Source organism: Cupressus sempervirens, chromosome 9 (assembly GCF_028749045.1).
Source record: "Cupressus sempervirens isolate cs-2001-9-10 chromosome 9, ASM2874904v1, whole genome shotgun sequence".
NCBI classification, from domain to species: Eukaryota; Viridiplantae; Streptophyta; class Pinopsida; order Cupressales; family Cupressaceae; genus Cupressus; species Cupressus sempervirens.
The window spans coordinates 437386346-437409318 of record NC_143126.1 but is presented as its reverse complement, the minus strand read 5'-3'; the positions used below and the strand labels follow the sequence as shown (position 1 = coordinate 437409318).

The 22973-nt window shown below is 35.7% G+C and overlaps 1 protein-coding gene across 2 annotated transcripts in view; it reads left to right on the top strand.

Annotated features, from left to right (window-relative positions):
• LOC149539177 (protein MEI2-like 5) overlaps positions 1-22973 on the top strand; it is a 50788-nt gene that overhangs the window by 12609 nt on the left and 15206 nt on the right. For both annotated transcript variants that reach the window (XM_089800504.1, XM_089800503.1), the window contains 4 exons: positions 13063-13121; positions 13228-13371; positions 13486-13955; positions 14347-14505. In XM_089800504.1, the coding sequence (XP_089656630.1) occupies positions 13085-13121; positions 13228-13371; positions 13486-13955; positions 14347-14505 (810 nt within the window). In that variant the 5' untranslated portion in view covers positions 13063-13084. The remainder of the gene's footprint in view (positions 1-13062; positions 13122-13227; positions 13372-13485; positions 13956-14346; positions 14506-22973) is intronic.

The window sequence follows — 22973 nt, the reverse complement described above, 5'->3', positions numbered from 1 at the left end:
ATTAACATTGCTTCAGGCCAAGCAATTTTGGGGAGGTTAGGACTATGATGTCCCCATCCTAGAGTTTGAGTAGAATCTACATTTTTTTGTGAGATGAATAACCCAAACTCTCTCCTAACATTTGCCCCCACATTTGGATCATTGAAGATCCTAAGGTGGGGGCAAATGTTGGGGTCCCTCTTATCTCCTTTGAATTACCGGGGATATGGATAACAAATGATGTCCATATAAGTTATCTTGATGTAAGTTATTTAAATTAAAACATTTTAAAGCTTAGCTATATCTTAATAATAATAAAATTGGATAGAGGATTGTATTATAACTTACCACTTTGACTTTCTCCAACATGGCGTCCATGGCATCATAGATGTCCCCCAAGCATGGCTGATCCGTGTCAACAACCTAAGCATAGACTGATAGGATTGTGGGATTCTAATATGTATTCCATTCAAGTCCACCAATCATCATCCAATATCATTGCTTTGACCTTTTTGGGCCCTTGTTGTATCGGATTGTTTCCCAATGCCCCATTTGTTGCTAATCACCATTTGTGACAATGCTTCTTTCACCCTCACAAGTCATCTAAGGACGATTTTGGATGATGCAAAGTGGGTTTTAGCCATGTAAAAACATGTTAATAGTAAGTTAGAAACACATTTAGTTATGTAAAACATGACGTAAATTGATATTTCATATATGAAACTAAATAAATTAAACTTTAAAACTTACCTTCAATTACTTCAATTTGAAGAAAGTTCTGAAAATTGCTTGTGACATATGGTGGTTTGTCACAAACATTTGAATCTCCTCACCCTTCTCATCTATTTGGGTTCCAATAGCTTGCATCACCAAATTGAGGGAATGGACGGTTCATGGTGTTCAAAGATGTGATCATATCTAGCCCCTCCCTATTGCACTCGCAACCTTGCAAACCTTTGCATTGTCTGTAACAACTTGGACAACATTATCACTACCCTTTGCCTCTATGGAATCAATGAGAATGTGAACAATACCTTCATCATCTTTACTTGCCCTTCACAATCAACTGCCTTCAAAAACATTGCCCTTTTGGGGGACACAACAATAACCTTTATCAAAAGACGGTTTTTGTTATCTTTCCATCAATCTGAGATAATAGACACACTTGTTTGAACCCAAGAATCTCATATGGGTTTGAGTCAGGTCTCTACATTTTTTCTCTCATTGTGCAATAAGGTGGTGCACAACTTTCCATATCCAGGGCCACAGTAACTAGAAGGTACACTATCTCCCTCCAATGAGGTGATCTAGCTAAGTTGAATGGAGCACTGTTTGCAAAGAGGCAACACCCATCTTTTTCATCAGCTATACTCTCTCAACTCATTTTGAAAAGCCTTATCTAATGGACCTCTCTTGCGGGTGTTGTGTTGTGGTTCCTATACATCATCATCCTTTGTAGAAGGCATAGACAAGAAAGAATGTCTAGAGGCTTGGTGAGTGGGTGGTGTTATTTATTTTTTCCCACTAGAAGAACTTTGTTGCCCTTTTGAAACTATTTTATTAGCATTTTCTCTTTCTTTTGAAAATGCTGCTATTTGCGTAGTTGGCATCCTTTCTTATTAGATTCCTTACACATACTAATACCTCTACCTCCAATGCCCAAAAACTGAAGTTTGACTCTAGAGTAGGAGCTTCTATATTGTGCTTGGCAAAAAACACATTTCTAATTGAATCCCCCACCTCCACCACAAAGTGCAATTCTTGTAGTGTGTCTCCATAAAGGAGACCCTTTCAATTTTAAATTGTTGAGATCCCTTCCCACCCATTGAGCTTTGTCTACTCATTGTCGCACTTGCAATCTATAACAAAAATAAACAAAAAATAAATTCTTCAAAACTTGTACAAAACAAGGAATACATTTGAAGCTTTAGAAAAACTTGAAACAATGAAGAAAAACTAAAGAAAATGATTCAAATGCATACCTTCAACACTCAAATCTACCTTGAAGCAAGAATTTATCACTCCATAATCAATCTCCTTGGTATTCAATCACTTACTTCAGACTTGTAAGAATGAGAGAGCAAAATGAGGTATCAAATGAGTCTAAAATGAGTTAGACATCAAGTATAAAGGAGCATTTTAGGGTTAGGTAGAAAAATAAAAATAAAAACACCTTTTTAATGTTTCTTTGGCCCATATCATTTTTGGCTTGCAGATTTGTTTGGGTCTGTGTGGGATCTGCGTAGGGTCCATGTTTCACCATGTGGGTCTGAGCAAATTTGCGGCATCGACCGGTGTGCGAATTTGGACCGGGTACAGACCCAAACTTGATTCACGCCCTAGATATAAACTCACATCCAATTACTATTTGGCTAAGAAGGGAAGACTAAAAGTGTTACCAAGGAGGGGCTTGTATAAATTCAAACAAATGGATCTTATCCCAAGAGAGGGTAGGGGTCAGCGTCTGGTAAGCCTTCATGATACGGACTTGGACCTTTAAACTTTGAGGGAATCTATTGTTGGTTTCTAGGCAACTTGTACAACACCTAGTCCTTCCTTGATTGAGCTGAAACAGTAATAAGGTTGGATATAAGTGTTAAAGATAAATCTAATGAGACAAATGACTAATCCTATCACGGACATTACAATCCAAACCCTAATCAAGAAATGTAAGATAAATTAAGTAAAGTCTCAACAAGGGACATTACAAGTAGAGTTTGCCTTCCCGAGGTGAGATACATGTCAAGTAGTTGCTGAAAACAAAGCTATTGAAGTCTTTTTGGCTCAGGGATTTATGAAATTGCAACTTAATTATGATAGGACATGTTTTTTAAAATCTCAATTTCGTATTGGGCTGGTAGGGTGATGTATATTGAATGCTATATAGTCAATTTACGGTTTGTAGAAAAAACAGTTAAAGCCAAGCATCCAGGCACTTATAAGCTTGTTCTTAGCTGAATGAGGAGTTCCTAGGAGCCTTTGTAGCTAACTAAGTGCAAGGTCTAGCTCCCTAATTGCACGAAACTACTCATACTAAGTGAAAACTTTCAAAAGCAAGGCAGTGACTCAATGCAAAGTCAACATTTTCAAACACCATGACAGCATACCCTCAAATGAAAAGAGGAAATAGTTTTCCAATCAAACCATATCATCTTGGAAACTAACTAAGCCGAGGGTTCAATTCCACAATTGCTTTTAACTACTATGCTAAGGAAGTAATAACACACTTAAAAGGAAGGTAACTACTTGATGTAAAGTAAGCATTTTCAACACCATGGCAACAAAAACTTGTATGATGTAAGGAAATGGTTTTCCAATCAGACCATAACATCTTGGTAGTTAACTAAGGCCAAGATCTAGTTACCAAATTGCATGTAACTACTCATGCTAAGGAAGTAATTAAGTACTCACAAGAAGGTAACAAGTCAATGTGAAGGAAACATTTTTAATATCATGACAACATACACTCATATGAAGTTAGGAGATGATTTTCCAATCAAACCATAACATGATTTAGGAGGAAATATACTCATCATGCTTATTAACCATATTTTCTAAATTAATCCATTATTGGAAAAGTAATGTTACAAGAGGATGTCTCAACCCTTGGACCGCTGCATTATCAAAATAGGGATGTCCCTAAGACAGGGGGGATGGGGATGGGGCATTCCTCCACTGCCGTCTATTTTCCCTTGCTGCTCAATTACCACACATCAATTTTGTGAGAAAAATGCTTTAAAAATAAAGAATCCAAAGGCCATGTAAGAGGAAAAATGTGCTTGGTAGTGGGGGCGCTGCTTCTTGATTTGCAATAGGGAGAATGCCCTGGGTCCTGCCCTCAAACATTCACTTTCAAATTTAAAAAACAAAAGAAGAAATTGATGGGGAAATCACGTTGAATAAAGTTGATGCTTTTTTACCCACTGAACTGAGTTCTAGAGATGAGGAGTAGTTTTCCTTGAGAAATGATTAGAGGCCTTCCATCACTACATTTTGACATTTTGTATTTGTTTTGATATCATACTGCTCATTGTAATCATCTTCATGATATTCTTGATATGATACAAATCTTTCATTCACCGATTCAAAAATTTCATTTGTCAAATTGAAATTTTATTTAGAATTTTAATATTCTATTGATATTCAATGTTCATTGTTCACTATTCAATTATCTATATTTAGTATTTGCAATTTTGCTATTTACTCCTTATACATTTTTTCATAACTAGTATTTCATGTACTATATGTATAGTATATGGTATACACCAACACAAGCCCACTTTGCCTGTCACCTTCTCGTTGTTGTTCCCTCAACATCCCTGAACTTAGGCCCTTTCCTCCCATGTCCCAAAAAACCATCTCGATGCCCCCCTGTCCCCCTGTCCCCAACAGGCAGTGGAACATTGGGAAAAACAATTACAGCAGCTTTACATATTTAACTTGAAGGTCAAGTACAATCACACCGATTTTTAAGAATGCATACTACCTACAAGAGTGGATCTCAATGCCATAATTGCTGTTCAATAAGGCAAAAGCCCAGGTCATATGACTGCCCCTCAATTGAACAAATTAAATACAAGGACATCAAAGGTCTTGAACTATACATTTTTCCACAAAATTACCAAAATGACAAATATTATATTTGCAAGGTAGAAAAATCCTTAAACATTCTTAGGCTGCTCCAAGGAATCTACAATTCCCAATAAAGATTCAAGGCCACCCAACAATGTGGAACCCTTAGGTCCACTCCATTGAACTAGGAGGCAATTGATTGGGTAGTTCAACAACACATATGCCGAAGATGGGGCTGAACATACACATACTATTCGCACATCTCATGCATAAAAATTTCGGACAAGCATATATGCAAGATGCACCACCTTTAATCAAATCATACACATGGGATATCAATACATCATACAAGGAACAACCATATGAAATATTGAGAAAAATAGACTAACAACATTTGTTAAGAAGTCATACAGACCTATTGGCTAAGTCACAAGGTTTGAATGTGAAGTCGAGTTTGTTGATCATAAAATTTGGATGAAATTCAGCAAGGGTAAAAATTTGGAAAACAATCGATATTCAGTTTAACATATATATAAATTTATTTATTTATAAATATAAGTAATATATCCACAAAATTGTCAAAAATAGTTCGACATGCTAAATAATTAAACTAAATAACTCAATATTATTTTAAAATAATATAATATTATTATAAATAACAATATTATATTAAATATCATAAAATTAGGATGAAGTTCGGAAAGGCTAAAAATTTGCTAGAATTCAAAATTCATTGATGAAATTTGGCGAATCTTGTGATTGAGCTTATTGGGTATCCACTTTGAATGTACAAGGAGGAAGAGAAGATTGTCATAGGTACTAACAATCAGAAATACCAACCATGTGGAGGTTGAGGAGAATGCTCGAATGTAATGGAAGTCCTCCATGGTATTGTTATTGTTATGTAAGATAATTCCAATAACCAATGTCTCAAAAATGCTAGACTCACTCACTTGTCCTTTGCAGTCCTTTCCATGTATCCTCATGGGCACACATATGTGCCTTATTATCACTTATTAATGTTCAGGTGTGGAATCCCTAATAATATTAGTAGATGCCTTTTTTTAAAACTCTTATTGCCTTGACCATGTTTAATATACAAGTGGATGGACGTGGGAATCCACTCCATTCTAGCCTAGTGTACTCATCTCCTACGACTATGTAGTCAAACACACATAAGCATGACCTGGAAACAAGGTTTAAATAAGGCACACACACATCCAATTTTTTCAACTCTCCCCAACCAGTTTCCATGATAGATTTAGAAATCCTCATAATACAATGCACAATGAACGTGGAATTTAAACTTCTGTTTTTCAAAAAAATTCAAGTTCTTTCAACACTGTAAACTTCAAAAGTAATTTTTTTTCTAATTTTTAAACATCAAATTTCCATTTTCCATGGATCCACTTTTGAAGCTTAGGGTTTCAATTAAAAAATACACCCTTTCCCAATCACATAATGATTTTCTAGGAATTTTGCTATAGTTTTGTCACAAATGGGAAAATATCAAGAAAAAAAATGGGGATTGTTAAGTGGGTTTCAATCAATTTAATAATCCACTCACACATTCTTCCCCTAAAACAAAGAATGCCCAACCACTCAAGGTGTGCATGGAAAATATGTGAAAGGGAGGAAGATAAAATCCTACCTTAAGCCAATGCACAAACATTAATGGGGAGGAATTTTTGTTGCAGGTGATTTACCTTCCCCCATACAAGCAAGCACTTCACTCTCACTCCCAAACTAGCAATCTGGCAACAATAAATTCCTACACTCAGCAAGGGAAGAGTGGAGGGAAAAAGAGGAGAATGCAGCAAAAGTACAATGATATCCCCAACGCAATCCAAAATTCCAGTTCAAAGAAAGAGACAAGGAAAAGAGAAGACAGGCGGGAAAACACAGCCAAAACTCCCAATGCCAAAAATGGTTGAATTGCTTTCTTTTATTCTTGATGGTTCATCCATTCTTCACAAAAGGCCTCCTTTTTCTCTTTTCATACTCCAAGTGTAAAAAGGAAATAATACAAAATAATTTAATTGAAAATGAACTTTTGCATTCCGTTTACCAGTATAGATTTCTAATTTAATACTTTTTGCAAGTAAGCAATATTGAAAAGGTCTAGAAAATTCTTTTGTGCAGTTATGAAATGTATTTTGACATGATATATATGTCACTCTACTCAAGAAAATGACATGCATTATGAGATATCTGAGCAACATATACTCATCACCAGCATAAAATTAATTTTGTAAGCAAATCAAGCACTTATGGAAAAGCAAGTAAATGCACTTAATTACAAGAGTCGAACAATATACAAAAGCCATTTTATGGGTTTTCAGATGGCTTGAGAATCCAAAATCAAATGACTAGAACTTAAGTGAGATGGAAAACAAAATGTAGAATTTTTACAATTTTATGCATGTGCATGTACTGCCTCCAACTAACCGTGATTTTACCTATCCAAGGCAAAATAGCTGAAGCACAATATATATTCATCAATGATATAATATTAAAATCTATACCTAACTAAAAAAGATCTAACACTAGCATAATATAGCTAATGCATGAGTGATAAATAATTGCAATGCTGAACTCAATTAGTATAGGCAAAATCACATATCACAGTTACAGTGGAGCTAAAACACCGCTCAGTTCAAGTATAAGTAAAACCCACAAAAATATGTGAATCCAGGCTTGCCATTTATACACAATGGAAATCAACAAGAACATTATCAACTAGTACAATCATTTACATATCTGCACTGACATATAAATCAAGATATACATGATCTATACACCTTGATGGCATACAGAAATAATATCATTGTTAAGTATAATATAGTATAAAAATTTAAAAGATAAAATAAGCAATATAAAAAGGCATATATGCTTGGGGCCTTACACAATTCTTGCCCGTCTGTAATTTTGTTCCAACCAAAAGTATATAATGTTAATCTTCTTTTCTTTTCCTTTATTTTGTGCTTTTCTTTTCTATGTATCTAGATAAAGCATTTTTGCTTTCACTTATGGTATTTTTGAAGGTTTCAAGATTGTTGTGCATCAATGCCAAGGGATTTGGCTTGGGCATGCTTGCCACATATATTCATAGACGTACATCATGGATTCAATAATTTGGGAATTAGCGATGGCATTTGAAAGATTGTACCAATTGATATTTCAAATTCAATTCTTCTGAAAGGAAGTTTGTATGAAGCCTGAGTAATGTTGCACAACTAAGGCCTTTGTGTTGATGTTCGTATTGAGTCAATTTAAGTGGGTGAACTCCTATGCCAAGGAAATGCCAATTTTAGAAGGTTGTCCCAATCCTTGGTTTCAAGTTTTAATAGATTTGTTCTTGTTGTCACTTGTAATAGCACTTATATATTTTTGTGTGTTTCAAGTTATCTTCCCAATGCACATTTATATGATATAAAGAGGCATGTCTCCGTAGAGACATGTCTCTTTAACTCTCATTAGTTATCAATAATTTTTGCTTATTATCATGATTAATAATGTGATAATAACTTGTGTGTGTGTGTGTGTGTATTATATTTCTACTTTATTATCAATAATACCAAAATGCTCCATGATAAATATTGCGAAGGATAGATATCAAATGTTTGAGACCAATAGACCATTCAAACATTTGGTTTCATCAATTTGAATCATCCAATCGACACTACAGTCATTGATACTCCCTCTTAGCCAGGGAAGATAAACAACATAATTAGATATTACCTCGATACAATATCGGGCATGGCATGTTTAAGACAATCTTTGATCAGAAGATAATCACCATTTCAATATCATCTCATGATATCAGAATTAATGGCCTCAAAAAAGTCACATGATATTCAAGTACCCTAAGTAATGGCCTTAGAATATCAACTTGCATGATATTCACCAAGTACTCAAATGCTCATAAGGTAAGTTCACATGTATCCTCAATAATACTTACCATAGGAACATTATATTCATGGTCTGTTTAAGGAATTTAATCCGCCATTCAGGAAATAATCTATCATGATCTGCTTATACATCATAAGGTATCCATCATAATAGAGGATTAAGTTATTGTAAGATCGTCACCTTCCAATGACTTTAACAAATACAAGTGATAATCATTTGGAAGTCGTCACTTCCTTATGATGTACACAGGGGGCAGGCCCATTAAAATAATGTAGTCACACATAAGACATCAAAAGTTTATATGAAGTCACCACACATACTCTCAGTGGTGCTTTCATGACATCCACCATGAACCATATAAGAGAATAAGGGTTTTCACCTCAAACTTTTCTCATAGAGAAGAACTCATTAACATATATCAATCTGGTGATTTTATCATCCCAAGATTGCTTATGATAAATTGTTAGACTCCCCTGACTCCCTCGGAATCTGATATCAATCTTCTGAGCTCCTCGTCCAAAGTTACCTCTAATGAAGTGTCAGTCTCCTTTTGAATCTGATATCAATCTTCTTTTTCATACAAGAGCATCCCCAGAGCGAAAAGAAAAGATTAAGGCAAATAGCTCTTACAATACGTATAGAAATACAAATAAGAGAGAGACTACAATGAGTAGATAAATGTAGTTCTTAAGATATAATAATCAGAAAATACTTATCTCTCTCCTTATCTTGAATTCCACTTTATACATTGACAGGTCAGACCAATGAAAGATTGCCCTTTATAATTATCGTGTCTCTTTTTGTCTGCCCAAGGATGGGGCCATGCTTATGTGAGATTCGGCTTTATGGGTTAGAGGTGGGTCCAGCATTGCCCACGTGTCATACAACCCTTTGTTCCTTATCTCACCTTTTGCTTCATTTGCCGGTTGCCTTTTGGTCCCTGCTTCTAAGTTTTGCTGCTCACAATTTATGTCCAAAGATTGCTTCTCATTCTCTGTCCTTATCATCGCTGCTGAATATATATAACTATTATATTCATCGTAGGTTATTGCTTCTAAGTTTTAATGCCTTTGACTTACTCCTTATCATCGCAGATTCTTTTCTCCCTATAAGAATATGCCCATTTTTGTTATATCCCTTAATACTTTTTCAGATTATACTTCGAGTATCTCAGAGTATATGTGGTTAATGATATTCTCTTTCGGTACATGTGCAGGTTTCTTATGGCTCTAAGAAATGAAAGGGATGATTTCCTTGCAATTGTTATATGTAACAAGAATCTTCTCTTTGATGGTAGAATCAATGTCTTTAATCTGTATCGCTGCATTTATCTGCTATGATCTCCCTCTCTTGTCTCCAATTCCATGATCTTCTCCTTGATAAAATTGATCTAGTAGATGCCTGTACAGATTTACTGTTGTGTATGAATGGAAATCAATGTTCAATGTTGATCTTCTGTAATTTATCGATATCATAATATAAGGCCCTCAATATATATTCTGCTAAATGTATGATATTCTCTTCAGTATACATATTATCTTCTAAGATAATGGTACAAACTTCTCTGATATATGGTTTTCTGCAATTACAAGTGATTATGGTCTCCACATGTGTTATGTGATTGATCTGAGTGTCCTTTTTATTTGTCTTCTGAATGAATATAATTCACAGATCATATCTTACTTATATCAATCGCCGTCTATGCTTAACCGTCTGCTATGTTGATTGTAATCTCTTTCTTTGTAGTTCGATCAATTTATCCTTATTAAATTTAATGTGCTATTCTATCTGCCTGTGAGAAATATGTTTGACGTATTCCCTTTACCAAATGTTTTATAACTCTCTGCGATTATGAATGAAAAAAATCCATCTTGTCGATTATTTTTCTTTCATATTAACAGTGTTCAGTGGATTTACATCTAGCTGTTTAGGCTTTATAGGAAGAAGTTGGCTCTGATACCGTGTTAAGTTTAAACAGATTTTTCATTGCTCTAACTTGTAATAGCACTTATAGATTTTTGTGTTTCAAGATACCTTCTCAATGCGGATGTTTATGATATTAAGAGACGTGTCTCTGTAGAGATGTGTCTCTATAGCTCTCATTAGTCTTCAATAACATTTTCTTATTATCATGATTAAGAATGTGACAATAACTTTTATATATATATACATATATGTATGTTTCTACTTTATTATCAATAATACTAATACTCCATGATAATAGTTGTGAAGGATAGATATCAAATGTTTGATACTGATAGGTCATTCAAACCATAGATGTACTGCTGGTAGAGTACTCTCCGAGTTTCAAAAACTGGCCGAGTTTTCTGGCTTGGCGAGTTTTTATGACTTTTATTGGTGCCCAAACTTGCTGAATTTTTGGCAAAAACGTGTTGAGTACTTGTCGATTTTTGCCAAAAAACATAGCAAGTTTTTGTTAAAAAATTGGTGCATAGTTTTTAACAACACTTAAAAGCAAAAAAGGACCCAAGGTAATTTCTTTTCTCAATTCTTCACTTGTATTTGTTGAGAGGGGAAAAATAGTCTTCCAAGCACTTGCAAACCCATTTTTATCAATTTGAAGAAGATCTGAGGCAGGTTTGAAGCAGATCTGACACCGGACGACATTGAGTTGAAAGAGTAGTCATTACTAGTGCCAAGAGAAGCTAGGGGCAGAGCTACATCCAAGATGGAGGACAAGCCATAGACTTAGTTAGACATACCGAGCGAGGAGGCACACTCATGCCCAGTGCAGATTTCTAGGACTAGACCCTATAGTTCTACCTCCCACTTAGTTTTTAGTAGATCTGGGAAGGGGAAGATGTATTTACTTTTAGTTTAACATAAATTATTTACTATTTTGCTTATGAGCATCAGTATTCCTCAAGAGAATGCAATTTTGTACCCACCTTGTGTTTAAATATATCTAGACTAAGCTTGTCTCTTTTTTGTTCTTATTTATTGGCTCATTGGATGCATTCTCTCATTGAATTTTGCACAAAAATGCTTCTGTAATTAAATACAAGCAATTTTTTAGTTACCAAGTTTTTGCCGAAAACTGGCCTAGTTTTCCCCGAATTTATTTTTCAGGCCTTGGCGAGTTTTCCAACTATGATTCAAACATTTGATTTCATCAATTTGAACCATCCGATCGACACTGCAATCATTAACACTTGGGAGATTCTAACAGGGGTTATGTTTTGGTAACCAGAATATGTATGCATCCCCAGGGAGTCTCAAAGTTCGTATGACTGTTTTTTGCTTGTGGTAGAAGGTTCTATGTATGGATCTTTGTGGCTGGTGGACTTTTTCTCTCTGTTTCTGTAGCTTTTATCTTGGTTTCTCACCAAATGGACATTGGTTTCCATAACACTATATTTTTGTCAGACTTCGCTTTGTTGTTTGTTTGTTCTGCTTAGTGGCTCAGCTCATCCGTATTGTCCCTGGCTAATATCATCTGTCTATCGGTTGTGGTTGCAAGGTTCTGGTTTTGATATTTGTATGTATGTTTTAGATATAGGGATGGGAACCCTTATGAAAACGCGGATCTTCTATCTAACCAGTATGCATCCTCAAATTTCATTGTAGTAAATGCTTGTAGCAAATTTTCTCATAGTTGAGATCTTTCATTTTTTGCCTTTGGTTCTGTGCCTTGATGTATGAATTGTTCCATTGAATTTGACTGCTGATAAAAAGTTCTCAGCGTTTCATTTCCGTCTTATGTTTATGGGCTTTGCACAGCCCTCTGTTGGATTCTTGGACCTTGCCCTGCAGAGAAGCACCTCTCTCATTAAATTCTCCCAAGACTCACCCCTCATTATGTAGAGTTGGCTGTGGGAGTATGCATAATTTAACATTTAGCATTTGTCCATATAAGCATGTTATGTCTTGTGGGATACGGGCAGAAGGCCAGACAGTGAAACCCTGATGATTTACAATTTGAGCTTGTCCCATTAATGTTGTAATTGGTTTTATTCACTGTTTTTCATAGTAGATCAATTTTAGAGCTTTATAAACAGTATTGGTCAGTAATTTTAAAGCATTGATAATCTTAACTTCTTAACCATTCACACACGATTAATTGGTTTTCGTCTTAAATCAAATTTAGATCCTAATTAACAGTGTGCACCAGTAAATTTAAAGCATTGATGATCTTAACCTTTCACTCAGGCACAGTAGCACTGATAATTATATCGTAAGAATTGATATGTTAAATGTCCATTAATGTTTAATAGTACTTATTTTTAAGGGGTGGAAATTCTTTGCCTATTCAAGAGCCCATTTTTAAAAAGGCGCCGTTTTCTCATTGAACCTGTGTGGTGCTAGAAATCACAACATTCCATCGTAATATATGGATGTGCAGCTGGTCTCTTTTGGGCAATAATCTTTATTCTGCTGTACTTGCATTTGTTATATTTGCTAAGGGAGATGAAGCATTATTGCAAGATTGTGTTTATCACTTTTCATCATTAATGGCATGGGCTTTGTATTTAACATTTCTGTCACACATAGTTTTTAGATTTATATCATATGTTAAGTTAGCGTTATTTGCAGAGAAGCTAGTTTTGAGTTACCTGAAGGTAAATATCTCATTTGTAGGTGCCAATTGAAAGACTATGCAATGGGTCAGTCTGTGGAACAGTCTAAGAAATTTCAGGGTAATTTTTCGTTGATATTAATTTCCTTCTATCTTTGTTTATTATTGTTCATTCATCATATTTAAAATGTGAGGAAGCTTCAAAATCCTGTAAGCTTTGAGTGCAGGTTCAGCAAGATGGAGCCCTACCATTGATATTTTTCAAGCAAAGCAAAATACTGCATATATTCCAACCAACTTGAATGACTTTCATGTATCAAGTGATACCAGTTTGTTTTCAAGTTCATTGCCTGTTCTTTTTCATGGAAAATGTAAGTTGTAGAGAGCTTTTTATCTTGTTCATACCACTTTTCCATAAATATGAAAGGAGAGTTGTAGCAGCTTATAAGTTGTAACTTCTAACCACTTGTTTACATTTACTACAGTAAATCTGTCAGATAAAGAGTGCACTGAAGATTCCAGCATAACTGCATCTTGTCATATAAATGAAAAACCTCTAGGAGAAGATCCTTTGGCCGCCCTTCAAGATATGGCAATCCAAGGTCAAGGATTTGTTCTTCCTGACGAAGAAGAACTTCTGGCTGGCATAATGGATGATTTTGATTTGACTGGTTTACCAAGTCAGGTTGAAGAATTAGAAGAATATGATGATTTATTTAGCAGCGGAGGTGGTATGGAGTTGGATTCTGATTCACAAGAGTGTATTAATTATAACTACAGCAACATGGTAACTTCAGATTATATTGCTGGGGGTGGTGCAAATCACCATGGCATTTCAAATGTGCTTGGACCTGTTATAGGAGAACATCCATATGGTGAACATCCCTCCAGAACTCTATTTGTGCGGAACATCAACAGTAATGTGGAGGATTCTGAGCTCCGTGCTTTATTTGAGGTGGTTATGATTGTAGTTTTGTGTATCGATATTCTTATATATTTCCTGTGATTTTCTCCGAGTGCAATAGCTTTTAATGGGTGTGCTTTCAACCTGGTAACCTTATTCTAAAAGAAAATTTACCTCTGTTGTGTACAATTAAAGTATTGTGTGCAATTTAGATTGCATGCTTTGTTGTCACAATGGAAAGCTCTTTATTACTCTAGCTTGATTTAATTCCGATGATCACATCTAATAAGATGTGTGATCATATCTGAGCACATCCAGGCATCATCATACTACTATTTGCTTCAGTAACTCTTATAACATGATTGTGGTTTTAGTAATGCATTCAACTAAGATGATACTAATCAATATGTGTACTGACGAGAATGTTTTGGTATCTGGTAAGCAACATGGTGACATCAGGATGCTCTACACTACATGCAAGCATCGCGGTTTTGTGATGATTTCATACTATGATATTAGGTCAGCACGGGATGCTATGCGAAATCTTCAGAACAAACCATTACGTCGGAGGAAACTTGACATTCATTTTTCCATTCCAAAGGTAGACATTATTCAATATTCTGTCGATGCAAATTTATGTGATGTCCACTAGTATGTTTGCATTTATCTATTAATTAACTTATTCTTAACATAGTATGAATTATGAATTCTTGGTTAGTTGTGGAAAATCTTCAATCGAGATATAAAGGTACATGAATTAATTAACAATTTCCTATGTTGTTGAGGAAAAATCATTTGTAGGTAGTTCCATCTATAAGAACATTCCACTGATACAGCATTGTACATGTATGAATGGGATAAAATTGACTGGGTTTACAATGGGAAAAACTCAGCAAAATCCAGTAACTAAGCAGCAATTTACTAGTTATGAAAACAGGAAAAAAACTAATTGTGTTATTTCATGTAAAGCATATTTTGCATAGTTTGTAGTCTCGGACAGAGTACTCAACAAGCCCAAAATTTTCAACTCGGCAAAATCTTGAGAAGAACTTGTCAAAAACTCAGGAACTTAGAAATAAAACTAAAAAAAAATCTCTTAAAGAAACTTACTTGTTTTGTAAAATTCAATTACAAAATGTATTAAATTAAACATTGACATCTTGAAAAAGAAAATGCATGGTTATATAGCAAAAACATGTGAAAAACACATTTTTACCAACGTTTTACTTGCATTGACATTTGTACCCATGGTTTTTGGGTCTATAAAAATGCGAGAGTTGAACTAGTGAGTACTCACCCAAGACATAAAAATTATAGAGTACTTGGCAACTTGGGTAGCAGTCAGATAATTTGCAAACTGTGCTATTTTGTATAAATAAAATGAAAAACAGATATTGCACTCCTACAAATTGCACAGAACTAAAAAGATACATTTTACGTTCACTTAAGAAAGTTTATCCTACAAACATATAGCCCTGTGTTTTTAACCTAAACTTTTGTTACAGTGTAAAATTTGACTTTATGAAAAAAACTATTCAAAGTAAAGCTTAAAGAGAATTTAACACACCCTATCCTTAGTCATGCCCTATACTAAAAATGCCAAGCTTAACTTCCGTCCATTATTTAAAATCTGTAAGTGTAAAAATAAGCCTAAATTTGCTATATATAAACATTACAACTACTTTGAAAACTTGGGATTTGTCATTGATTTTTCGTGTAATAAATACACAGAGTAGCTGGACGCACAGATGTCCATCCCAGGTGTGTGTACCATTGTATGTGGTTTGGGTACACATTGGATACAATATCCTCACACACCCAAAAAACTCTAATTTTCTAGCCATCTCAGATACTATGTGATTTGATTTTTAACAGTGTTACCCCGGTGCGGGGGTACGGTAGAAAAATAGCCTCAATTTGGGGATGGCGGGGGGATGGCGGGGGTATGGCAGTGGGGGAGTGGAGGGGGGGGTTTGAGGAGGGGGGGGGGGAGGAGAGGGAGTTGGGGGAGGGGGTTGCATAGTACATATATAATATTATTAATATATATGATTGAAAATGCTAATTATGAAATGATACTTCAATATATATAACAATGTAACATTAACATACCAAATATAGTTGACTACAATGAATAGAGAAAATTAAAATGTGATTCACAAACCATAAGTTCAAACTTGAAACTTGAAATTTCATAACCATTACCATTACTAATGACCATTTGACAAATTAACTTAATTCAAGATGCAAGATTCAAAATTCATTGTTCAAATATGATTTTATGAATATCATGTATCATAAAGATGCTCATGATGACAATGAGCCGAATAGCATGAAACAGTGAAATAATAATAATGTATCATAGCCATATCAAAGCGAGTATAATCAACAAAATGACAAAATGCCAATAATGAGAATGGATGATTTTCAAGTGCTCTCTAATCATTCCCTATGCCGAAGTCCTCATCACTGGAACTACTAGACTCCTCCTGGGTAAGATCTTGATCCTCTAAAGGAACACCAACTAGCCCTACATTGGCTTCTACATCGGCATCCTCATCAATCTGAGCTGGATCCTTTGGCTCCACATCCCATCGTGCTGTAGGGCTCTCCTTGTACTCGCATGTCTTGCGATCTTTGAGCCACAAGTGACCATGTACAGCAACCAACTTCTCCGCTCTCTTAGAGGTAAGTCTGTTCCTCTTAACAGAGTGAATGAAGCTATAGGTGGACCAATTCCTCTCTGTAGCTGAGGAGCTAGACACTTGAGATAACAAAGTTGAAAGTCACAACTTACAAGTTACAAACAAATGTTCATACAATTTGTAACAAATGATAAATGGTAAATCGATGATTAATAAGTATTGAATCAATGAGTCATAAATTAAAATCAGCAAGGTAAAACTTTTCAAGTTAAGATTGTAAAGGGCTGGAATTAGTTATTAGTATTACAAACCTGAGAAAGTAGTCGAATGGCTAGTGAGGTGATTTTTAACTTTTGTGACCCATGACATTTCCACCACAAAATGGGATTCTTTTGTGCCATGGTTTTGAGATCCACCTTTGCAATATCTGAGTATCCTACAAGTTACAAGTTTTAAAGTTTACAACATAATATTAAAATTATAAATAACTTAAATAAAGTTATAAGTAAAGTAACAATTAATTATTAAAACTAAAAGAACTTATAATTATAAAGAGTTTAGAGCACTGAATCAAGATTTAAGGATTACCTGAAAGACTAGCAAATTCGGACCACTTGGTGCGAATCTCACTAGCAGTCTCAGTATCATACATTTTGGCAATGCATCGAAAGAACCCATTCTTCACCTCATCATCCCGAAGTGGTGTGACTCTACCAGGCCTAGGTATGTACCACTTCGGGTTCAATGCATAGGCAGCCATGTGCAAAGGAGTGTTCAACTTCTCCCACCTGCGGTGAATGATAGGCTCAATGTGCTCCGTATAGAATGCTAGAGTGGGGTCTCTCTCACGCACAGTAGCCCTCATGTGCCCAAGCATGGAATCAATGCACTCATAAACCTCTCCAAGGCTAGGTGAATCTGCATCTCCATATCTGATCACCTAAAACACTGGAGCAATGATGGAGACTATGTATTTTGCATCACTCCAAAATTGATCACTCTTCACTATCTCCTTTACCCTCTTCCCTTGCTCTGTTCTGGACTCAGGCCATCGATTCCATTCTTGTGTCATAACCATGAGTTGCAATGGCTCTTGCAACTCAATCATTCTCTCCAAGAGAATATAATATGATGCATACTTGGTCTCAACTGGTTTTAGGAATTGCTTCTTTGCGAAGCGCCTGAAAAGTGCATGTGATGTATGGTGATTGCAGATAAACATTTGCACCTCTCTCCCATCATTAACCACCTTTCTAATCCACTCTATTTTCCCCATGTCTTTGAGTGCATTGTTCATGGGATGCACACAACATGGAGTCCACCAAATATGCCTATAAGCTGCCTCAACAAGCCTTCCTGTAGCTTTGCACAAATGTGCTGCATCTGTCACAACTTGGACCACATTTTGTGGTCCAACCTCCTCAATGGCTTCCCTAAGCACATGAAACTGAAAATCAGCATCTTTACGATGCCTTGAACAATCAACTACCTTCAAAAAATATGGGCCTTCCGTGCATGTAACCATAATGTTGATGAGTGGACGATGATTAATGTCCGTCCACCCATCCATGATAATGCTGCAACCTGACTCCATCCAACATGCTTTCATTTGCTCCATCAAGATCCCAACCTTGTCATAGGCTCTATCCAACACTGTAGTCCTCAGCTTGTGGTCACCTGGTGGCACATATGATGCCTCTCCCTCATTCACTGCCATGGTCGTCATCCTCACAAAATAGGGAGATCAAACCACATGTGTAGAGATGCCATTGGCAAAGAAGAAATCACCAACAACATCATCTAACCGGTCCCTTGCATGCATGTTAAATAAATGAACAATGGGGTTACTATTAGTACGACTTGTAGTTGCTTTCCGTTTCCCCCTACTGCTGTCCCCTGCTGAACTGTGTGTAGGTGAGGAGAATGATGGTGTAGGTGACATAGTCCCTGCTCTCTGATGTAAGATACGAGTAGATGTATCTCGCTGCCCCTGTAACTGTTGTATATGTTGTACCTGTTGAGATCTAGGCACTGGAACAACACTATCATCAGGAATGCCCCATAGTTTATTCACTTCAATTCTGTATTTGACATTCTCAGGATTTGACAAGAACATGCATGGGTTCACACCATAGCCACTCCAAAAAAGGTGTGAATTAACTCTTGTAATGCTGCCAAACCATTCTGTTCCACATATATTGCACTTCCATTTGCGTGTGCCACCCCCTTAAGGTGTAGGGCGTGTAATTTTTGTAGCAAACTGTTTAAGAGGGGACTTTGGGTCATAAGGACCCCTAGCATACTTCCTCAGAATCTCTAAAGGGCAATTAGTAGAAGGCACCCTTGGTGCAACATAAGGAGGCTCTTCCTCAGGCTCAGATTGACCACCTACATTAGCCCCATGATCACTTCCTTTAGGCTCAGGTTCAGGCTCATAATCAAATGCACTTAGCTCGCTAATTTCCATGTCTTCTGCACTTTGGTTGGATCTAGAAGCCATTTATAAAACTGCATTTCACAAAATGAAAATAAAATTATAAAAATGATCATGATACATTTTAGCCCAAGTAAAAATAATTTAAAACTTAAAACTTTACCATTTAATTTTAGCATTTACTATTTAAAAATTTAAAGTATTAAAAAATGAAGCTAAATACTAAAAGTAAATACTAAATAAAAATATGGCAATATGGCATATGTTGAAACGTTTTACTAAGTTACTTTCAAGTTTCAAGTTTCATTCTTGAATCTTGTTGATAGTTGAATCTTCTTAGTTCTATGATTTTTTATTTTATTATCTATATTAATTTTTAGTTTTTTTCATTGTTCTTAAAATAAAAATATGGCAATATGGCATATGCTGAAACGTATTTTGTAAAATACGTTTCAGCATATGCCATATTGCCATATTTTTATTTTAAGAACAATGAAAAAAACTAAAAATTAATATAGATAATAAAATAAAAAATCATAGAACTAAGAAGATTCAACTATCAACAAGATTCAAGAATGAAACTTGAAACTTGAAAGTAACTTAGTAAAACTAAATAGTAAATACTAAATACTAAATTTAAAAATTATAAATTGATTTTTAAAACCAAAAAAATTAAATAAAATAAAAAAAACCCTACCTTGAAGGCTTGAACTTGAGGAGACACTTGCCAAATCAAACTTTCTTGCTCCTCTTGCTCCTCTTGATCTTGCAATCCTTTGCAAAACCACTCACTAATCTCTCACAAGATCCTCCAAACACTCTTTCTCACTTAGCTCCTTGCTGCTTCAAAATGGTGAAGTGAAATGAGATCTATTTGTCTTATTAAGCCTTCAAATAGACCATATGGGACCCACACCCAATTAGGGTTAGCATACTTAAAAAACAAAAACAAAAAAAAAATACAAAAAGTATTTTTTTTTTTTTTTTAAAAACTTTTTTGGGTCTCTTCTCAACGCACCCTGCGAGCACCCAGGAAGCACCCTGTGAGCACCTGAGGCGCACCTACGCACCCGCGCACCCGAGCACCACGTCCCAACCAGGTGCTCGACCGGTGTGGCGGTGGAAAAGCGGCTAGCGGGGGTGCTTGGGTGTGTGACGCACTCGCACTGGGTGCTTACGCGCACTAGGTGCACCGGGGTTTTGACCCGGGTGCGTGCACCCGGGTTACACTGATCTTTAAGAAGTTAATTTAAAAAGTTCATCCATTCAATTTTTTAATTTTTTAATTTCTAAAGTTTAGGTTATTACTATTTATCTAGTTCTCTATATTGAAGTTTGATATATTGAACATATTTAAATATTTTTCTTTATAATTAATATTTAAGTATTTACTTTCTTATATATTAATTTTAATCTAATTGACATTATCAATAATTTAATCATGTCCCAATTTGTATTTTTTTTTTTATATTGTAAAATTATGAAATCAACTTAGAAATTATGTGTAACAATTGTGTGTCTATGTTACTTTCAAAATAATGAAAATCTTCTCTAATAACCTAGAAATCATGTTATAAGTGTCACTTCAGTCCCCTTCAGGTACATTGTCAGAGATACGATTGATATGAGATGGAAGGACACCAATGTCCCTTTTCAAGTGTTCCACTTGGAGCCCATCAATATCTTGAGCTTTTCCCACAACCAGCCTCTTTATGCCCAAATTGATATCTCCAATGGTGAAAACTTTGGTAGTGGCATTGATTACCAGGGGTCTATGCATATCCTGCCCACGTTCATATAGCACCTTTGCATATTCAAGCCATTGAGACCCCATGACACTATTTTCTATTTGCTTCCTCCTTTATTGTAGTGCTTTCCAATTTTTGTTGGGATTTTATTTTCCAAGGTAATCAGCTCCATCCTTCTTATGCTCACATATTTTTCTTTTTAACAGCTTAGCAGCTTTTCATACTCTATTTTGTTTTCATTATTCATTTCACCTTCTCTCAGATTTCCGTTTGCTAACTTATACTCACGATCAAACTAAGGATTTACCAAGAAAGTATTTTTTTGCCTCTATCTAGTCCTCTTAACACTCCTAAAACGCCTTGTGAATTAGGGGAGCCAAGGCATCTATTCTTACAAGATGATGTTTCATGTATCCAGTGTTGTATTCTCTAGTAAACTGTTGCTAAACCAATCCCTGCCATTTCCATGAATGGTGCAGTTGCCTCTCCTTCCATTGCAATGGCATGATAATATGATTCTTCCAATGACTACAATGTAGATAGTTGAGTCATGGAAGGGGAGTACACTTATATTAACATAAGTATTAGACTTTACTTGATATTTGTAAATTATAATTTTATTTATTGTAAATGTATATGTTGTTTATATATATATATAATATGTTTTCTTCACTGATGTAGTCAAAAATGTACCCTGTACCCAATCTTCTCAAAAAATATTGCCATAGCCACGTGCCATATATGTGTACCGGTATTGGTGTCGGCATCTGATCTTGCAACCTAGGTAAGCATTTAGCAATATCAAAAATTAAAATGAAGTCCCAATCATCAAGAATAAACTAAGTTATATTTTTTTATTTTAAGTGATAAGTATTTTATTAATAAAATAGAGTTTTCCCTTTACAATACAAAAAATGGCCTGAAAGCTTGATTTGACCTTTTTGCCCTTACATTGCAGCAAAAACACCATCCACCCAATCCCTACAACATCAACACAAACATGGACAAAAACCTAACGATTGCACTGGAACAAGATAGCCCAAATACTGAAAATAGGCACACAAACAACAACCAACTGGGGCACAAACCTACACATTATGCCCCCAGCAATTCAATATCTCTTCCTTGGATTTGTTCACCATGACCCCCCTTTTGTGTCCACCTTTCCTTGTTTGCGACCCGACACCGGCTCCAAGACCTCCATGGAAGACCCACATGCAACTTGTGCCTCAACCTTACTTAAAGTATGTTTTTGTTTGCTCTTCCGCCATTTGTCGAATGTCCTCCTCCCACTGCCCTATGAAATGCCAAAATTCCATCCATACTTTGCGCGCTTTTCTCACTCTCTGAATAACAAGCACTGAAGTATTGAACACCATGAACAATTGAAAGCCTTCTATAGCTCCCTCAACACACCTCCACAAACCCTCCTTTGCACAAAAACCTTTTCCAATCTCAGCAATATCCAACCACCTCATCACATCCCCACACTAGATGGACCCCATACATGTTTCTATCATTTTCTTTGCCTCTTCTTTGCTCTGAGATAGGAGGAAGGACCATGTGCAAAACGACGAGGAAATATCTACATCTGTTCTTGCTCAAAAGTCCTTACTGATAAATTTCTTCCCGAACAACTGACATACAATTCAAAATAAGTCCTCTTTATCCACTCTAAACATCTCTGCTAGACACCTTGGCGATATCTCCCCACAAAATCGTAGAGTTTGCTTCTTTTTGGGCGTCTATAGGTAAAAGTTAACCTCCATTGTTACTATCTTCAACTTGATCCTTAGCACACTGTACACTGATAGTGACCTACGCTATGTGGGCCGACTTAATTCTAAGTCTAGAAAGTTCTGCCTTAGATCCTTGCCCCACAAGGAATGACACCATCCAATTCATTAAAAAGCTTTCATTTGCCTTCAATCCTTCTCATGTGCCCAATGTCACCTTCTCCAAAATCCACTTTGGCTAATAGAATGCTCCATCATTACTTTGCCACGCTGAAAATTTTAAGAAGTCTTTTTAAACAATAGAATCCGGGAGCCAAATAAGAGTAGGATTAAGATCTCTATAATCCTCTGCCAACTTGGCTCACTCATGCAACCTCACTCCTACATTGGCCATCTTGTCGGCTATAACATTCCCTTCTCTCAAAGTATAACACACTTTGAATTCTTCAAATTGTTCCAAAAGCCTTCTAATCCTCCTGATGTATTTGTCCAAAAACCAAGTCTTC